The sequence below is a fragment of the Mobula birostris genome, unplaced genomic scaffold (assembly GCF_030028105.1).
Source record: "Mobula birostris isolate sMobBir1 unplaced genomic scaffold, sMobBir1.hap1 scaffold_420, whole genome shotgun sequence".
NCBI lineage: Eukaryota > Metazoa > Chordata > Chondrichthyes > Myliobatiformes > Myliobatidae > Mobula > Mobula birostris.
In genome coordinates, this window is record NW_027277297.1 from 254,793 (window position 1) to 275,539 (window position 20,747).

A 20,747-nucleotide genomic window follows, 5' to 3' on the forward strand; every position below is an offset into this window, starting at 1 on the left:
CTCGCCAGTGCCAACATACATTCCAGTTCCAGAGTAACATGCCCGCCGTGCCCAGCAGAGCAAGACAAGCAACAACAACACGAACCATGTCCTACCTCCCACCCAACCATGCAGACAGTCCTCCCACCCCAGGGGAGGCCTCCAGACTCTAGGCTTTGCTTCAGTTTTTGGGATGGGGATGTTGGTTACAAATGTCCTTCAGAAGGTGGGAGTGAGCCTCTTTGACTTCCCCAGTCCTACTGATTGGCAATTTAGAATGAAGGGTCAAAGAACTGGACAACACTGGGGTCTGCCGCACGATTTAGACACCAGGGTCAGAGATGGAATGGCAATGTATTTTGAAATCGGGATGGTGGTGAAGCGGTGGTTTTCCTCTGTAACCCACACGGAACATTGGAGAAACTCCAGGTTAGGCAGCATCTGTGGAGGGGAATAAACAGTCAGCATTTCAGGCCGAGACCCTCTGTAACGACTGGAAAGGAGTGGGGAAGATGCCAGAATAAGAAAGTGGGAAGGAGGGGCAATGGGTGGAAAAGGCTGAAAAAGATGGGACAGGGGAGTGGGCTATGGGAGAAGAGCAAAGAGGAGGGGAACCAGTGGGGGGTGAGGAGAGGAGAAGGGATAACAGGGGCCAGACTAGGGAATGGAAAAGGAGAGGAGGGGGAGGGGAGAAAAATTACTGGAAGTTAGAGAAATCTGTGTTCATGCTGTCTGGTTGGTGGCTACCCGAGTGGTACAGTATGTGAGGTGTTGCTCCTCCAGCCTGAGAGTGACCTCATCATGGCCATAGAGGATACTACAGACTGATGTCTAACCTTTCCCAAAATGCAACACATCTGGATTTAACTCCACCTTCCATGTCTTTGTCCATGTTACCAAACGGTCCACATCCTGCTGAATTCATTTGCAATCTTCCTCACTCTCCACAGTTCCACCAATTTCTGTGTCATTTACAAACTCAGTGATCAGGCCACCTCTATTGTCATCCAAATAATTTCTATATATCACAAACAAAAGAGGTCCTACCAATGATCCCTGCAGAACACCATTGGTCCTTGTCAAAAGCTTTACTAAAGTCCTCAAACTCCACACCCTTCCTGTAAAGGGGTGACCAGAAATACACACAATACTCCAAATGTGGTCTGACCAAAGGCCAACATGACTTCCTGACTCCTTTACCCAAGGTCCCAACCAAGAACACAAGCATGCCATCTGCATTCCCCACCACCTATCCATTTGTGTTTACCCTTTCAGGGAGATGTGGACTTGCACCCCAAGATCCCTCTGGACATCAGTGCTCCTGAGGGTCCTGCCATTCACTGTACACTTTCCTCTTGCACTTGACCTTCCAAAGTGCAACACATCGGGATTAGACTCTATCAGCCATTTCTCTGCTCGTGTTACCAAACGGTCCATACCCTGCTAGATACTTTGACAGCCATCCTCACTCTCCACAGCTCCACCAATTTTCATGTCCTCTACAAACTTCACTCCTACATTTTCATCCAGGTTAATTAAATATTTCACAAACATCAGAGGCCCCAGCTCTGATGCCTGTGGACACCATTGGTCACAGACCTCCTGCCAGAACAACACATCTTCATCACTGCCCCCCTGTCTTCTAACAGCCAAACTAATTGTGAATCCAACTTGCCAACTCACTGTGGATCACCTGTGACTTAATCTTCTGGACCAGCTTACCACCAGAGACATTATTTATTTTATTAACATAGAACACAGCACACAATGTTGTGCTGACCCTTTAACATTCTTAGATCAATCTAACCCTTCTCTCCCCTTAGTCCTCCAGTTTTCTATCATCTATGTGCCTATCTAAGAGTTTCTTAAATTCCACTGATGTATCTATTTCTACTATCACCCTGGCAGTGCATTCCATGCACCCGCTGTTCTCTGTGCGTCTGTGTGTGTATAATATAAAAAAAGCTGCCTCTGACATTCTCCCCCCACCCCTACACTTTCTTCCAATCGCCTTAAAATCACGCCCCTTGTATTAGTCATTTCTGCCCTCCGAAAAAAGTCTCTGGCTCTCCACTCGATCTCCCTCTTATCATCTTGAACACCTCTGTCAAGTCACCTCCCATCCAAAGGGAAACACCCTAGCTCGCTCAAGCTAGCCTCAGTGAAGCTCATGTAGATAAAGTTCATGCAGTTCATGTAGGTACAGAGGAGATTCACCAGGATGCTGCCTGGTTTAGAGAGCATGGATTATGATCAGAGATTAAGGGAGCAAGGGCTTTACTCTTTGGAGAGAAGGAGGATGAGAGGAGACATGATAGAGATGTACAAGATAATAAGAGGAATAGATAGAGTGGATAGCCAGCGCCTCTTCCCCAGGGCACCACTGCTCAATACAAGAGGACATGGCTTTAAGGTAAGGGGTGGGAAGTTGAAGGGGGATATTAGAGGAAGGTTTTTCACTCAGAGTGGTTGGTGCGTGGAATGCACTGCCTGAGTCAGTGGTGGAGGCAGATACACTAGTGAAGTTTAAGAGACTACTAGACAGGTATATGGAGGAATTTAAAGTGGGGGGTTATGTGGGAGGCAGGGTTTAAGGGTCGGCACAACATTATGGGCAGAAGGGCCTGTACTGTGCTGTACTATTCTATGTTCTATAACACCTACCACCCTAACCTCATCAGTCACTTTCATCTCCTTAACAAGCTCAAATCACATTTGTTGGACATGACCTCCTCAGACACAGATACCTAGCTGTCCCCAATAACTCCACGTTGTTTTCTATAGTGGGGAGTCTAGGACCAGAGGACACAGCCTCAGAATAGAACGAAGATGAGGAGGAATTTCTTCAGTGAGAAGGTGATGAATTTGTGGAATTCATTATCATAGATGGCTGTGGAGTCCAAGTTATTGGGATAGATTCTTGATTAGTAAAGGTGTCAAGGGTTACAGGGAGAAGACAGGAGAATTCTGCTCCTATATCTTGTGCTTTTCCAAATACAAGTAATCCTGTTGCTAAGGAATCCCTATCAATAATGTTCCCACCACAAGAGTAAATCACAGGCCAATGTCCCAACTGGTCGCTTTATTTTCAGATTTTGTTTCAGCATTCCAACATCTGCAGGTTGCATTCACTCTGGCTTCAGTGTCCTGATGCCCCCCTCCCCCACCCACCTTACTGTCCGCAAAGCAGAGCGGGAACCAGTGTCACTACCTTACCTCTGTCCTTCTCACTCCTCCAGCGACATTGTCAAGTATGAGGAGACGCTGAAGGACTACCGGGTGTACAGGGATTTCCTGATGAAACTGTCTCCAAAGGAGTGGAGGGAAGAGAGGGAGAGGAAGAAAAAGGAAATAAAGTTGGCAAAAATCAGTTCAAGAGAAGCATCCAGGATTACACCACTGCCTGTCGTAGACCGTGCGTATCAGCCAAATGACTTGTTGTTTTACTTGGGTGGCCAGAACCGATCCCAACGGAACACGAATTGTCACAAACTACCAGGCAGAATTCACTGCATCTACAACCTCTGTCTGGCATCAGTGGGCAAGCCAGTTCTGAGTTTTCCCTGGATCCCATGCATCCTTGCGTTCTGAATGAGCCTACCATGGGGAACCTTATTAAACACCTTACTAAAATTCATACATACCACATCCACTGCTCCACCTTCATCAATGTGCTTTGTCAAATACGCAAAGAATTCAATCAGGATCGTGAGGCATGACCACAAAGCCGTGCTGATTATCTCTAATCAGGCAATACTCCAAATACTTTAAAATCTTGTCTGTAAGAATTCTCGCCATTAATTTGCTCACCACTGAAGTAAAATTCACTGGTCTGTAATTCCCAGGATCATCCCTACTCCCTTTCTTGAACAAAGGAGTAACATTTGTCACCCTCCAGTCATCAGTGAGGATGCAAAGATTATTGGTGAGAGCTCAGCAATCTCTCCCCTTGCTTCCCGTAGTAACCTGGGGTACATCCCATCTGGCCCTGGGGACATCTATCCTAATACTTTTCAAAAGTTCCAGTACATCCTCTTTCTGAACATGGGCATGTTCCATCATATCAGCCTGTTTTACTCTGTCCTCACAAATGTCTATGTCCCTCTCACTGGTCAATACCGAAGCAAGGTATACATTAAGGACCTCCCCTACCTCCTCCGACTCCAGACACATGTTTCCTGTTCTATCCCTGATTGATCCTACCCCCAGTCTAGTCATTGTCCTTTTCTTCATGTACTTGTAGAATGCCCTGGGGATTTCCTTAATCTTCCTCACCAAGGTCTTTTCATGCCCCCTTTGAGCTCTCCCAAGATCATTCTTCAGCTCCTTCCTGGCTACCTTGTAACTCTCCAGAGCCTTGTCTGATCCTTGCTTCCTAAACCTTAAATAAGCCTCTTTCTTCCTCTTGACGAGGTGTTCCATATCTCTTGTTAACCACGGTTCCTTCAACCCACCGTCCTTTCCGTCTCAATGGGACTAGCCTATCCAGAACTCCGTGCAAGTGCTCCCGAAACAACCTCCACGTTTCCACTGTCCAACTCCCCAAGTACAACTGTTCCCAATTCACATTCATAGCATCAGAACTGGCACTCTCCCAGTTAAATATTTTTCCTAACCATCTGCTCATATACTGTAGCTCTCCAAGTCTATGATAAAAGTCAGGGGGTTGTGGTCACTGATACCTGACCCAGTTCATTATCTACTGCAGATCCAGTGTAGCCTCTCTAGATGGCTTGTTTACATATTGTATCATGAATCCTTCCTGGCCACACCTAGCAAATTTTGCCCATCGAAACCTTTTGCACTAAGGAGGTGTCAATCAATATTTGGGAAGTTAAAGTCACCCATGACAACAACCCTGTTATTTTATGCACCTTTTGAAACTCTGCTTCCCAATTTATTCCTCAGTGTCTCTAGTGCTATTGGAGGGTCTGCAGAATACTCCCAACAGAGTGATTGCTCCCTTCCTGTTTCTGACTTCCACCTACACTTGACTCGGTAGACAATCCCTTGACAGCATCCTCTTTTACTGCAGCTGTGATCCTCTCCCTGAATGGCAGTGAGACTCCCCAGCTCCTTCACCCCTCTTCCCCAGTGAAACATCTACACCCCAGAACATTCAGCAGCTACCCCCCTTGAGAATGCTGTGTACCTGGGCACCTGGGAGGCAACATACAGCCCAGGTGTGGCTATCACGTCCACAGAATCTGCTTTCATTTCCTCTAATGATGGAGCCTCCAATCATTACTGCAGATTCACCCCCACCCCCCTTTTCCTAACGAGCACAGGGCCAGACTCACCCCCACCCCCCCTTTCCTAATGAGCACAGGGCCAGACTCACCCCCACCCCCCCTTTCCTAATGAGCACAGGGCCAGACTCACCCCCACCCCCCCCTTTCCTAATGAGCCACAGGGCCAGACTCACCCCCACCCCGCCTTTCCTAACGAGCACAGGGCCAGACTCACCCCCACCCCCCCTTTCCTAATGAGCACAGGGCCAGACTCACCCCCACCCCCCCTTTCCTAATGAGTCACAGGGCCAGACTCACCCCCACCCCCCCTTTCCTAATGAGCACAGGGCCAGACTCACCCCCACCCCCCCTTTCCTAATGAGTCACAGGGCCAGACTCACCCCCACCCCCCCTTTCCTAATGAGTCACAGGGCCAGACTCACCCCCACCCCTCCCTTTACTAATGAGCCACAGGGCCAGACTCACCCCCACCCCCCCTTTCCTAACGAGCACAGGGCCAGACTCACCCCCACCCCCCCTTTCCTAATGAGTCACAGGGCCAGACTCACCCCCACCCCCCCTTTCCTAATGAGCACAGGGCCAGACTCACCCCCACCCCCCCTTTCCTAATGAGTCACAGGGCCAGACTCACCCCCACCCCCCCTTTCCTAATGAGCACAGGGCCAGACTCACCCCCACCCCCCCCTTTCCTAATGAGTCACGGGTCCAGACTCACCCCCACCCCCCCTTTCCTAATGAGCACAGGGCCAGACTCACCCCCACCCCCCCTTTCCTAATGAGTCACAGGGCCAGACTCACCCCCACCCCCCCTTTCCTAATGAGTCACAGGGCCAGACTCACCCCCACCCCCCCTTTCCTAATGAGCACAGGGCCAGACTCACCCCCACCCCCCCTTTCCTAATGAGTCACAGGGCCAGACTCACCCCCACCCCTCCCTTTACTAATGAGCCACAGGGCCAGACTCACCCCCACCCCCCCTTTCCTAATGAGCCACAGGGCCAGACTCACCCCCACCCCCCCCTTTCCTAATGAGCCACAGGGCCAGACTCACCCCCACCCCCCCCTTTCCTAATGAGCACAGGGCCAGACTCACCCCAACCCCCCCTTTCCTAATGAGCCACAGGGCCAGACTCACCCCCACCCCCCCTTTCCTAACGAGCACAGGGCCAGACTCACCCCCACCCCCCCTTTCCTAATGAGTCACAGGGCCAGACTCACCCCCACCCCCCCTTTCCTAATGAGCACAGGGCCAGACTCACCCCCACCCCCCCTTTCCTAATGAGTCACAGGGCCAGACTCACCCCCACCCCCCCTTTCCTAATGAGTCACAGGGCCAGACTCACCCCCACCCCCCCTTTCCTAATGAGCACAGGGCCAGACTCACCCCCACCCCCCCTTTCCTAATGAGTCACAGGGCCAGACTCACCCCCACCCCTCCCTTTACTAATGAGCCACAGGGCCAGACTCACCCCCACCCCCCCTTTCCTAATGAGCCACAGGGCCAGACTCACCCCCACCCCCCCCTTTCCTAATGAGCCACAGGGCCAGACTCACCCCCACCCCCCCCTTTCCTAATGAGCACAGGGCCAGACTCACCCCAACCCCCCCTTTCCTAATGAGCCACAGGGCCAGACTCACCCCCACCCCCCCTTTCCTAACGAGCACAGGGCCAGACTCACCCCCACCCCCCCTTTCCTAATGAGTCACAGGGCCAGACTCACCCCCACCCCCCCTTTCCTAATGAGCACAGGGCCAGACTCACCCCCACCCCCCCTTTCCTAATGAGTCACAGGGCCAGACTCACCCCCACCCCCCCCTTTCCTAATGAGTCACGGGTCCAGACTCACCCCCACCCCCCCTTTCCTAATGAGCACAGGGCCAGACTCACCCCCACCCCCCCTTTCCTAATGAGTCACAGGGCCAGACTCACCCCCACCCCTCCCTTTACTAATGAGCCACAGGGCCAGACTCACCCCCACCCCCCCTTTCCTAATGAGCCACAGGGCCAGACTCACCCCCACCCCCCCTTTCCTAATGAGCACAGGGCCAGACTCACCCCAACCCCCCCTTTCCTAATGAGTCACAGGGCCAGATTCACCCCCACCCCCCCTTTCCTAATGAGTCACAGGGCCAGACTCACCCCCACCCCCCCCTTTCCTAATGAGTCACAGGGCCAGACTCACCCCCACCCCCCCTTTCCTAATGAGTCACAGGGCCAGACTCACCCCCACCCCCCCTTTCCTAATGAGTCACAGGGCCAGACTCACCCCCACCCCCTCCCTTTCCTAATGAGCCACAGGGCCAGACTCACCCCCACCCCCTCCCTTTCCTAATGAGTCACAGGGCCAGACTCAGTGCCAGAGACCAGGTTGCTGTCATCCTCCCCAACAGTATCCTCAACGATATGCTGTACCTTTCATTAAGGGGAAAAGCACAGAACTCCCCTCACTGCCGAGTAAGCGACGGCCAGTCGGGGAATGGGGGCCTTTGTGGGGCTGATGAGCTCAGGCTTGTGTTAATGGGGCCTCTCCCTCCTTTCTGCCTGCAGGAAAGGGCAGTCGAATTGGCGTGCAGTCAGTCATAGGGATGCGGTCTCCGCTGCAGCGATCCAGGGACTCTGCCAAATGGAGGAAGTAAGTACACGGTACAGTGAGGGACCCCGGCACCTCGAGGGTGAGGGGGCAGTGAGACTACAGCAGGAATGCATCAAAAGCACAGGGCACAGTTCCAGCATACAGGAGGGGTGTTACTTTGTGTGTGAGGGGACGGTGCGGGGGGAGATTCACTCCGTGTCTGACCCCGGGAGTGTGTGAGGGGACGGTGCGGGGGGAGATTCACTCCGTGTCTGACCCCGGGAGTGTGTGATGGGACGGTGCGGGGGGAGATTCACTCCGTGTCTGACCCCGGGAGTGTGTGAGGGGACGGTGCGGGGGGAGATTCACTCCGTGTCTGACCCCGGGAGTGTGTGGTGGGACGGTGCGGGGGGAGATTCACTCCGTGTCTGACCCCGGGAGTGTGTGAGGGGACGGTGCGGGGGGAGATTCACTCCGTGTCTGACCCCGGGAGTGTGTGAGGGGACGGTGCGGGGGGAGATTCACTCCGTGTCTGACCCCGGGAGTGTGTGAGGGGACGGTGCGGGGGGAGATTCACTCCGTGTCTGACCCCGGGAGTGTGTGAGGGGACGGTGCGGGGGGAGATTCACTCCGTGTCTGACCCCGGGAGTGTGTGATGGGACGGTGCGGGGGGAGATTCACTCCGTGTCTGACCCCGGGAGTGTGTGATGGGACGGTGCGGGGGGAGATTCACTCCGTGTCTGACCCCGGGAGTGTGTGATGGGACGGTGCGGGGGGAGATTCACTCCGTGTCTGACCCCGGGAGTGTGTGATGGGACGGTGCGGAGGGACCTTCACTCCGTGTCTGACCCCGGGAGTGTGTGATGGGACGGTGCGGAGGGACCTTCACTCCGTGTCTGACCCCGGGAGTGTGTGATGGGACGGTGTGGAGGGAGATTCATTCCTGCCACGGCCTGTGATTCAGTCTCCACTGGATGTGTAGGCCCAATGAGATTACTAAGAATCCCATTGTTGAACTGTGTCTCCTCTGGTGACTGTTGATGTCACATTGAGCCGATCTGGGGTGAGGGGGTGAGTGGGTGAAGCAAGGGTGTACATTTCACACTCTAGCTACTCTGTTAACCCTTTGTGTCCTGTTTCCTGTTAAGGACCAGTGCTGTTTCCATTGAGGCGAAGTCTGAGGAGCTGGACTGGTTAAGCAATGATGAGGTTTGGTTGACTTTTCAGTCATACATCATTTCACGGTATCAATTGCTTGCTGACACCGTTGGTCCAGCCAGCTCATCCTCCCTGTCAGCATCCTTTTATTTTCATTACGTTTAGCAAGACATCATGGAGTAGACCCTGTACCCTTTCAGCCACACCAGCCCGCAACCCTCAACAACCACGAGTAACCCTACCCTAATCATGAGGCAATTCACCAATTCACCTACCCAGTTTGTGGGAGGAACCTGGAGCGCCCAGGGAAAACCCAGACATTCCACAGTGGGGAACGTACAGGCACTCCTCACAGAGCAGCTCCGGAATTGGTCTCCGATCTCCGGAATGTCCTGTGCTGTCATTGCGTTGTGCTAACCACCACGTCGCTGTGGTGCCCCATCACCCGCACCAGTGCCTCTGCACGCACTGACGATGGGACAGCACGATAGCGTAGCGGTTAGTGCAGGGCCGTACAGCACGAGAGATCAGACTTGAATACCACCACCTCAGTGAGGGCTTTGTACATCCTCCCCGTGACCAAGCGAGTTTCCTCTGGGTGCTCTGGTTTCCTCCCACACGCCAAAGAGTGAGTAAATCGTGGCACCGGAAGCATGACGACTCTTGCAGGCTGCCCCGCGCACATCCTCAGACTGTGCTGGTTGTTGACGTGTTGCACTGTACGAATGACAAGTAAAACTGTTTACTCGGATCAGTGTCTGTTCACAAGCTGGATCAATAAGGGATCCACGTTTCTATTTCCAAGTTTGCTCATGGTTCACGCAGAGATGTGTTTGTGAGCAGCAGGCAAGGAGACGTCCACGAGCTGTGTGGGTGGGGAGAGCATGGCAAGAGCAGTTAACCTTCAGTGGGAGTCCGAGATGTGGAGGGAGCGAAGGGGAGGAGTAGGGATGTGGAGGGGGCGGAGGGAACGAGCCGGGGGATACGGAGGGGCTGAGGAGGGGAGGAGTCAGGGACGGCGGGGAGTAGAGGGTGTGGAGGGGTGGAAGGGAGGATCCACTGTCTGAGCTTTGATCTTGGACAGGAACCGGAGATTTACTTCACCGACCCGAAGCAGTTGTTGGACATCTACACCGAACTGGAGGAGCACAACCTGTCACTCATCCTCAACTCACAGGAGACCGAGGAGGCCGTGGAGGAGATCAAACAGGCCATGGCTGATGCGCAGGTTAAAATGTACATCCACCTGCTGTGATCACTGGCGTCCGTGACCTCCTCCCAACGAGCCGTGAAACCTCCTCCCTCCTTCCCTCCCCACCCATGTGAACCTCCTCCCCCTCCAGTCTGACCTCTCAAACTCCTCCCTGTCAGTGGTGCCTTCACCTACCTGAGCCCTTAGCTCGGGAATCCCCTGGGCCACCCTCTCATGTCTGAACCCACCCCCTCAGTTACAACCATCTGATGCATGTTTTAGTCACATTTAATTGCCCAGTGTTTTTCTCCCCCGGATCCCATTGTGTTTGAAGTGTTGCTCAGAACTGCAAATTTGATCTCTTCAACCTTTCCCAACCGAGCAGGCTCCCAGGGTGAATGGCTACTCCTGTCCCCCAGACTCGGGAGGTGAGGGGTGCTCGTCCTGTTTCCTGGGGATGGTGGGAGGGTCCCCAGGACTGTGGACATGATGACCAGAGTCTACTGAAAGTGGTGGATACGGCCCAGTCCACCACAGGCAAATGCCTTCCCGCCATTGAGCAGTGCCTCAGGAAAGCAGCATCTGTCATCCAGGACTGCAGCCATCCAGGCCACGCTCTCCATCGGGGCGGAGGCACTGAGTGCTTGGCTCCCACACCACGAGTTTCAGGAAAAGTTATTCCCCCTCAGACTCCTGAACCGGTGTGGATAACATCACTCATCTCAACTCTGAGCTCATTCCACAACCTACAGGCTTTACAACTCTTGTTCACAGTATTATTTTATTTGCAGTCTGTCATCTTTTGCAGTATTTGTTTATGTATAGACTTTCATAAATTCTATTGTATTTCTTTATTTTCCTGTACGTCCCTTTAAGACAATGAATCTTAGGGTGGTATACCGTGACATGTATGTATCTTGACAATAAATTGACTTAACGCTCTGGCAGGAACTGTGAGACGGACTTTCTGAAACAGCAGCTGAGTGTTTTGACTGAGGCTGTGGCGAAGGAGGAGAGCAGAGCAGCCGAGCTGGAGCTCAAAGCCAAGATGTTCTCGTTCAGCCAGAGCACAATCGAAGATCAGGTACCGGGCTTGTCTGTGGTTGTAGCTCCATGGGAATTGCTCCTCTCCCACTAAATGCTCCCTCTCTTCCTCCACCAGTGCACAGCAAATCTATCAATAAAACTGAAAGAATACAGGGAACATTTACAAGGATGTTGCTGGGAATTGAGGACTTGAGAAAGGTTGAAGAGATCGAATTTGGAGTACTGAGTGCAGTTCTGGTCACCTACAGGAAAGAGATCAATGAGCTTTAAAGAATGCAGAGGAATTTTGCAAGGATGTTGCCAGGACTGGAGGACTTGAGTGTAGGGAAAGATTGAATAGGTTAGTAGTTTATTCCCTGGAGTGTAGGAGAATGAGGGGAGATTTGATAGAGATATGCAAAATTATGAGGGGTATAGATAGGGTAAATGCAAGCAGGCTTTTTCCACCGAGGTTGGGTGAGACCAGAACTAGAGGTCATAGGTTAAGAGTGAAAACAGAAATAACGGGAACATGAGAGCCAGTCCTACGGAAGGGTTTCGTCCCGAAATGTCGACTGTACTTTTTTCCATTGATGCTGCCTGGCCTGCTGAGTTCTTCCAGCATTTTGTGTGTATTACTCAGATTTCCAGCATCTGCAGATTTTCACTGGTTTGTGATTGGATTACTACTCTGCGAAGTCTCTTCCAGGGATGCCTACCCTGAAGAAGTTTAAATCTTCAGGAGTGGGTTTTGGCCCGAAACATTGACTGTACTTTTTTTCCATAGATGCTGCCTGGCCTGCTGAGTTCCTCCAGCATTTTGTGTGTGGAATATGAAGGGGAACTTTTTCACTCATAGGATGGTGTGAATGTGGAATGAGCTGTCAGCGAAAGTGCTGAATGCGGGTTTGACTGCAATGTTTAAGAAAAGCTTGGATAGGTACATGGCTGGGGGGGGGGTGGTGTATGGAGGGGTATGGTCCGGGTGCAGACATTGGAGCTAGACAGTGGAAGCCAAATCATTAGGTTCTTGATTAGTAAGAGTGTCAAAGTCGTAGGAAGAAGGCAGGAGAAAGGGGCTGAGAAAAAAAGTGTATCAGTCATGATAGAAGGGTGAAAGAGACATGCTGGGCTGAATGGTGAGAGTGTGGGCCGAGCTGCCAGTGGACGTGGTGGATGTAGGTTCGATTGCAACGTTTAAGAGAAGCTTCAATAATGACTTGGATGGGAGGGTTAAGGAGGGATATGGTGCAGGTGTGGGTCGATGGGACTAGGCAGTGTAACAGTTTGGCAGGGACTAGATGGGCTGAAGGGCCTGTTTCTGTGTAGTAGTGCTCAAACTCAATCCAGTTTCTCTCTGGTAGCACTCACTGACACAGCATCTGCTACCACTGATCTCCCCCTCCCAGTGAGCCCAGAAGATGGAAGACCAGGGCTGGAGCCCCAAAGCAGTCTCCAAGGCCCAGCTCACTGGGGTGAAGGTCCGTGCTAGTTTGGACGTTGAAGGCCAAAGTTCAAACCCATGACTGGCAAGTCCTGGGGCAAAGTCCGAAGTTGGACACCTGATGTCTGAGAGTCCAGGGCCAAGGAAGGGTCTTGTTTTGCTGTTATCATCTTATTCTGTTCTGAGTGTGGTGGGCGTGGTCTGTTGAACACTCGCAGGCTGCCCCCAGCGCATCCTTGTTAACATTTCACTGCACCTTTCGATGTACATCTGCTAAACAGGTCTGAAGTCTGACAACTGTGCAATCTGACCACAGGATAAAATGCTGGAGGCGCTGGATCAGAAGGTGATGGAGGTTTACCACTCCTGCATTGGAGAGAATGAGGCAAACATGACTACTCTGCAGATGCTGACCAGCATCGAGAACTACCTGGAGGACCTGTTTGAAAACCTCGAGAAGCTGCCTCGGGAAAAGGTGGAGCTGGCCGAGAAGAACAAGGAGAAGGAGAGGAGGATGAGGTGAGGGGTGCCCAGGGTGGTAGGCCATGTCGGTTAAAGCACCCAGCATCTGGTGCCAGGCTATCAGAGCTGGCAGAGTTATCACAAGGCTGCAGCAAGAACGTGGGCCAGGTCGTCCATGGAGTTTAACACAGGTCAATGTCAGGCTATCTAGCTTGGTCAGGAGAATGCAGCTCATGCTGTTGTTGTTCTAGAAGTACTTTGCTGTAATGTAAAACGTAGACAAAATCCAACAGAGTGAATACATAACTGAAGATTTGAATGCACCCACTATACAGAATAAGCTGGATGAACCTGTAACACAGTTGCAGACTGGCAGGAATGGTGTTGTGGGCATCACTGAATCATGGCTGAAAGATGGTTATAGCTGGGAGCTTCATGTCCAAGGATACACATTGTATTGGAAAGACAGGCAGGAGGGCAGAGGAGGTGGTGTTGCTCTGTTGCTTAACAATGAAATCAAATCATTAGAAAGAGGTGACAGAGGGTGAGAAGGTTTTGAATCATTATGGATAGAGTTAAGAAGCTGCAAGGATAAAAAGATCCTGATGGGAGTTGTATGATCATGCACTTTGGTAGGAAAAAATGAAAGGGTTGACTATTTTCTAAATGAAGATACGAAAAACTGATGTGCAAAGGGACTTGGGAGCCCTTGAGCAGGATCCTCGAAGGTTAAGTTGCAGGTTGAGTCTGTGGGGCGTAGGGGTTCGGAGTTCAATTCTGGCATCATCTCTAAGGAGTCTGTACTCCTCATAGAATGCATGGGTTTCCTCCCACAGTCCAAAGACATACCTGGTAGGCAATTGGTCACTAAATTGTCCCGTGATTGGGTTAGGATTAAATCAGGGTTTCATGGGTTGCTGGGTTGGTGCAGCTTGAGGGGTCTATTCCACACTGTATCACTGAATAAATAAAAAGTAAATTCTGCTGTTGTGTGCTATTCTGATTGCAGTGGAGACTTTGTAGAAGATGTTCACCAGGGCATTGCCTATATTAGAGGGCGTAGAGGTCAGACAACTTGGGTTGTTTTCTCTGTAGCAGCGAAGGCTGAGACTTGTCACAGTGCCAGAATGTCCGGTGACACTTGGGGGCTGCCCCCAGCACTTCCTTAGGTTGTGCTGGCTGTTAACACAAACAATGCACTTCACTGTATGGTTCAATGTACAGCTGATAAATACATCTGAATCTGAAGTGTTTTACAAAATTATGATACACATAAAGAGTAGAAATGTCAAATACTGGAGGGCAGGTATTTAAGGTGAGAGGGGGAAAGTTCAAAGGAGATTTACAAGTCATTATTTTTATACACATGTAGGATTGTGAATGCTGGAACGTGCTGCCAGAGGAGGTGGTGGAAGCAGATAGGATGGAAGCGAATTTAATTCAATGTTGTGTTTGGGCCAAATGGAATGTTGCTATACTGAACCATAGGGCCAAAAGTCAAACAAGCAGAATTAACCCATTCAGATCATCAAGTCTGCACCATTGTTCTACTTTGACTGATTTATTAACCCTCTCAACCCCCTTCTCCTGCCAACTGCCTGTATCCTTTAACAGCTTGACCTACCAAGAAGCTATCAACTTCCACTTTAAATACACCCAATGACTTGGCCTCCACAGCTGTCTGTCGCAATGAATTCCACAGATTCACCACCCTCTGGCTAAAGAAATTCCTCCTCATCTCTGTTCCAATGGACATCCCTGTATTCTGAGGCTGTGCCCTCTGGTCCTAGCCTCTCCCACTACAGAAAACATCCTCTCCATGTCCACTCTGTACAGACCTTTCAATATTCGATAGGTTTCATTGATTCTTCTAATCAGATTCTTGTAATCAGATGAAGGAAATGTGTAAAAGTAAGAGGGTCGTTGTCATGGGGGTTTCAAGTTTCCCAATATAAACTGGGACCTTCTTGGTGTAGGGGTCTAGATGGGATAGAGTTTACGTATATCCAGGAAGGTTTCTGAAATCAATATGTGGATGGTCCAATGAGAGGAGGAACCATATTGGACCTGGTGTTGGGTAATCAGCCTGAGCTTTCAGTGGGTGCACAGTAACCACAACTCCTTATCTTTCAGGATAGCTATAGATTAGGATAGATATGGTCTTTCTGGGAGTTTTAAATTGGAGTAGGGCAATTTCGGAGGGCATTAGGCAGGAACTAATCAATGTTAATTGGGAACACCTTTTCTCTGGCAAATCCACATCAGATATGTGGAGGGTGTTTAAAGGTCAATTGCACAGAGTACAGGAAAGGTATGTTCCTGTTAGAAGGAAGGACAGGGATGGAAAGATAAGAGAGCCGTATGTAATGAATTTATGAATGATGAATCTAGTGAAGAAGAAAAACTATGTAAGGCTTTGGAAGTTAGAAACAAATGAAGCACATGAGGAGTATCAAGGAGCCAAAAAAGAACTAAAGAAGGGAACTAGGAAAGCCAGGAGGGGCCATGAAAAGTCATAGAAACATAGAAACACAAAAAAACCTACAGCACAATACAGGCCCTTCGGCCCACAAAGTTGTGCCCAACATGTCCCGACCATAGAAATTACTAGGTTTACCCATAGCCCTCTATTTTACTAAGCGCCATGTACCTATCTAAAAGTCTCTTAAAAGACCGTTGTATTCGTCTCCACCACCGTTGCCAGCAGCCCATTCCACATACTCACCACTCTCTGAGTAAAAAACTTACCCCTGACACCTCCTCTGTACCTACTCCCCAGCTCCTTAAACCTATGTCCTCTTGTGGCAACCATTGTGGGAGAAAGCCTCTGACTATCCACAAGATCAATGCCTCTCTTCATCTTATACACCTCTATCAGGTCACCTCTCATCCTCTGTAACTCCAAAGAGAAAAGGCTGAGTTCACTCAACCTATTCTCATAAGGCATGCTCCCCAATCCAGGCAATATCCTTGTAAATCTCCTCTGCACCCTTTCTATAGTATCCACATCCTTCCTGTAGTGAGGTGACCAGAACTGAGCACAGTACTCCAAGTGGGGTCTGACCAGCATCCTATATAGCTGTATCATTACCTCTCGGCTCTTGAACTCAATCCTACGGTTGATGAAGGCCAGTGCAGCTTTGTGTCCTATGGACTTGGACCCAAGATCCCTCTGATCCTCCACACTGCCAAAGAGTCCCGGCCCGAAATGTCTACTGCACTTTTTTTCCACAATATGCTCAAGTTCAACTTGAAATTTGATAGGGAGAAAGAAATGTCTGATGTAGCAGTATTTCAATGGAGTAAGGGAAATTACAGTGGTATGAGAGAGAAGTTGACCAAAGTAAATTAGAAGGAGCTGCTGGCAGGGATGACAGCAGAGCAGCAATGGTGTGAGTTTCTCAGAAAAATGAGGAAGGTGCAGTACATATGTATTCCAAAAATGAAAAAATACTCAAATGGTAAAGTAGTACAACCGTGGCTGACAAGGAAAGTCAAAGTTATTGTAAAAGCAAAAGAAAGGGCATACAACAAAGCAAAAATTAGTGGGAAGATAGAGGACTGGGAAGTTTTTAAAAACCTGCAGAGGGCAACTAAAAAAATCATTAGCAGGGAAAAGATGAAATTTGAAAGCAAGCTAGCAAATAATATCAAAGTGGATAGTAAAAGTTTTTTTCAAAAGAGAGATGAGAGTGGACGTAGGACCACTAGAAAATGAGGCAGGAGAAATAATAACAGGGGACAAGGAGATGGCTGATGAACTAAGTGAGTATTTTGCATCAGTCTTCACTATGGAAGACACTAGCAGTGTGCCTGATGTTATAGTGTGTGAAGGAAGAGAAATGGGTGCAGTTACTATTACAAGGGAGAAGGTGCTCAAAAAGCTGAAAGACCTAAAAGTACATAAGTCATCCAGACCAGATGAACTGCACCCTAGGGTTCTGAAAGAGTTAGCGTTAGAGATTGTGGTGGCATCAGAAATGATCTTTCAAAAATCATTGAACCCTGGCATGGTACTGGAAAATTGCAAATGTCACTTCATTCTTTAAGAAAGGAGGAAGGCAGCAGAAAGGAAATTATAGACTAGTTAGCCTGACCTCAGTGGTTGGGAAGATGTTGGAGTCAATTGTTAAGGACGAGGTGATGGGAGTACTTGGTGACACAGGACAAGATAGTACATAGAGCATGGTTTCCTTCAGGGAAAATCCTGCCTGACGAACCTATTGGAATTCTTTGAGGAGATTACAGGTAGGATAGATAAAGGGGGTTCAGTGGATGTCGTATATTCGGATTTTCAGAAGGCCGATGGTGTGATCTTTGATGATGGATGCTGCCTTCTTGAGGCAGCACCTGCACAAGACGCTTTGTAGTTGCACAGGATGGGAGACTGAACTCCTTCTCAATGTCGGTCTCACTCCCACTTGTTTATTCTGCAGGCTGAGGGAGGAGAAACTGAGGGAAGAGAAACTGCACCAGGAGGAACGGATCCAACGGGCGATGATGAGGTCACAGGCAGAGCACCAGAAGAAGGTAATCAGCTGAGCGTTAAGACGTCGGATCCCCACCGCACTGTTCACAGAACCAGTGACACCGGTGGGGTCAGAGCCCCTGCCCCACACACAACCACTGATGGTTAGAGTCACTGACACCAGGCAGACATCTCAAAATGTGGCAGAAACCTTTGGTAGGAAGCATTGGACCATAAGACATCAGAGCCACATCAGGTCATTCAGCCCATTGAGACTGCTCTGCCATTTCATCATGACTGATTTGTTACCCCTCCCTTTTCCCCATAACCTTTGCCACCCTGATTAATCCACTTTAAATATACCCAATGACCCCACCTCCACAGCTGTTGGCAGCAAAAAATTCCATAGATTCACCACCTCTGGTTGAAGAAATACCTGAATATTCAATAGGTTTCAATGAGATCCTCCTCCATTCTTCTAATTTCCAGCTCAGAAACTTCAAATATTTCTCATAAGTTAACCCTCTCATTCCTGGAATCATTCTTGTGAGCCTGCTCTGGACCCTCTCCAATGCCAGCACATACATTCTAAGATAAGAGGCAAAATAAACTAGTGGTACACTTATAAAAGGAACAAAGCGTCATCTGGATTACAGATGAAAATGACGGCAAAATTCAATTGTACAAAAATCATCCCAAACCCTGGGAATCAGAGAGGGTAGTGTGCAAGAGAGGATACTGGTCACACCATTTCTGCTCCAGGCTTCATATTTAGAAAAAATGCAAAGAATTTGGAAAGGGTGTTGAAGAGATTTAGCAAAATGATTGCAAATATAGGACCGTATGACATGGGAACAGAATTAGGCTATTTGGTCATCAAATCTGCATTGCCATTCCATTATGGCTGATTTGTTACCCCTCTCAACCTCATTCTCCTGCCCTCTTCCCCCGTAACTTTTAACACTATTACTAATCAAGAGCCTATCAACTGGGCCTTCACACCCGTCTGTGGCAATGAGTTCCACAGATTCACTATTCTAATGAAACTTGTGTTGGGCACGTGGCCAAGTGGTTAAGGCATTCGTCTAGTGAACTGACGATCACTAGTTCGAGCCTCAGCTGTGGCAGCGTGTTTGTGTCCTTGAGCAAGGCACTTAATCACACATTGCTCTAGTGTCTGTGTGAGGAGTCTTCCAGTCTGCGCCCTGTAAGGCATGAAAATGCCCAACGCAGGCCTCTCATGGTTTGAGTCAACGTTCCCTCCCTCCCCAATGAAATTTAAAATGGAGACGAGGTAGTTCTTTAGTCAGAAGTGGCTAATCTCTGTTCTAAGTGGACATCCTCTGTTCTGAGGCTGTGCCCTCTGGTCCTACTCTCCACTAGACACTCCATTCTATCCATGCCTTTCATTATTCGATAGTTTTCACTAAGATTACCCTCCTCCCTCCCCCCACCATTCTCCTAAACTCCAATGAGTACAAATGCTCCTATGTTAACCCTTTCATTCCTGGATTCATTCTCGCAAACCTCTCCAATGCCAGCAAACCTTTCCTTAGCTAAGGGGGCTGAAAACTGCTCACAATACTCCAAACGTGGCCTGACCAATACCTCATAAAGCCTCAGCATGTCCTTACTTTTATACTCTAACCCTCTCAAAATTAATGCTAACATTACATTTGCCTAGTAGACCTGGAGCAGGACCTTGGTTTCTCTGGAAACTGTGAGATATTTAGCATTCTGTAGGATGTAGACAAAGGATGTCATCTGCATTGGTCAAGGGGCAAGAACCAGGAGATTAAAGGGAAGTGTAGTGAATGGTTGGGTTCAGGTGAGCGGTGACGACAGATAACTATCGCATTGAGTGAACGTAGAACATTACCACTGTACAGGCCCTTTATCTCACAATGTTGTGCCAACCTTCTAACCTACCCTCCCACACAGCCCTCCATCAATCATGTGTCTATCTGAGAGTCTCTTAAATGACCCTAATGTATCTGCCTCTATCATCCCCCTGGTAGAGTATTCCACACATCCTCCACTCGCTGGGTAAAAAAAAACTTAACACTGACTTCTCCCGTATAATTTTCTCCAATACCTTAAAATGATGCCCTGTCAAATTAGTCATTTCTGCCCCGAGGAAAAAAGTCTCTGGCCATCCACTCAATCTATGCCTCTTACCATCTTGTACATCTTTGATCAAGCCACCTCTCAGCTCCTTCGCTCTAAAGAGAAAAGCCCTGGTTCTCTCAACCTACTCTCATAAGACATGTTCTCTCGTCCAAGCAGCATCCTGGTAAATTTCCTAGGCACCCTCTCTAAACCTTCCACATCCTATGAGGTGACCAGCACTGAATGCAATATTCCAAGTGTGGTCTAACCAGAGTTTTATAGAGCTGCGACATAACCTCACAGCTCTCGAAGTCAATCCCCCGACTAGTGAAGGCCAACACACCACCTGCTGCCCTAACCACCTCGACACCTTTGAAGGTGAAGTGTGGCCCACCCGTACGTTGGGGCTGATGTTGGTCTGAGTCAGTATGGAGGTAAGATACTGGCTGTTCTAATCAGGGTGAATCCTAACCCTTTTCATCTCTGCAGTTGGGTCGGAGGTTGGTGTACCGCTCGGAGCCACCGGTGATAAAGGAGCATAAAAAACAAGTCCAAGACACCACAGACCAGGAGAAGGAGGAGGAAGAGTATTACTTCAGTTACTGAACAGCAGGCGCGGTGAAGGAAAATGAACTCGTGCCTCACTGGTGATACTCCGCCTACTGAACTGAGCAGCTCAGATGGGCCAATGCAGACGCTTTCTCTCACTCCCCTCCAGAATACACCTGCACTAGTTGAGGGCCTGTTTATGTACATGTGAAAGTTTGTATTTTTAATAACTATTGTCATTATGGGGAATAAAATCTTTTTCATGAGTAAAAATGTGCCTCATAGGGCTGTGGTATTTAACTTGGTTTGATTACACTATCTAAGGATTGTCACCTCGTCATGGTAGAAAGGCTTGTGAGTTCATCAGATCCCCAGAGCAATGCCATGTGGAGCTTAACTCCAGGTACGGTCACCTATGGCAGGGGTAGGTTCCAAACAAGACAAAGGGTTCCTATCACCTTGCTAACCAGGCCACTGGAGCTTGACCCCAATCTGTCAAGAACTGTGTGGTAGCTGCCCATTAACCAGCACCCCC

The 20,747-nt window shown here is 49.4% G+C and overlaps 1 protein-coding gene across 2 annotated transcripts in view; it reads left to right on the plus strand.

Moving 5' to 3' along the window:
- cfap100 (cilia and flagella associated protein 100) overlaps positions 1 to 20,473 on the plus strand; it is a 38,918-nt gene extending 18,445 nt beyond the window's left edge. For both annotated transcript variants that reach the window (XM_072250570.1, XM_072250571.1), the window contains exons 9-16: positions 3,219 to 3,394; positions 7,780 to 7,864; positions 8,953 to 9,013; positions 10,047 to 10,198; positions 11,103 to 11,238; positions 12,941 to 13,143; positions 17,523 to 17,616; positions 20,153 to 20,473. In XM_072250570.1, the coding sequence (XP_072106671.1) occupies positions 3,219 to 3,394; positions 7,780 to 7,864; positions 8,953 to 9,013; positions 10,047 to 10,198; positions 11,103 to 11,238; positions 12,941 to 13,143; positions 17,523 to 17,616; positions 20,153 to 20,269 (1,024 nt within the window). In that variant the 3' untranslated portion in view covers positions 20,270 to 20,473. The remainder of the gene's footprint in view (positions 1 to 3,218; positions 3,395 to 7,779; positions 7,865 to 8,952; positions 9,014 to 10,046; positions 10,199 to 11,102; positions 11,239 to 12,940; positions 13,144 to 17,522; positions 17,617 to 20,152) is intronic.
- The last annotated feature ends 274 nt before the right edge of the window (positions 20,474 to 20,747 follow it).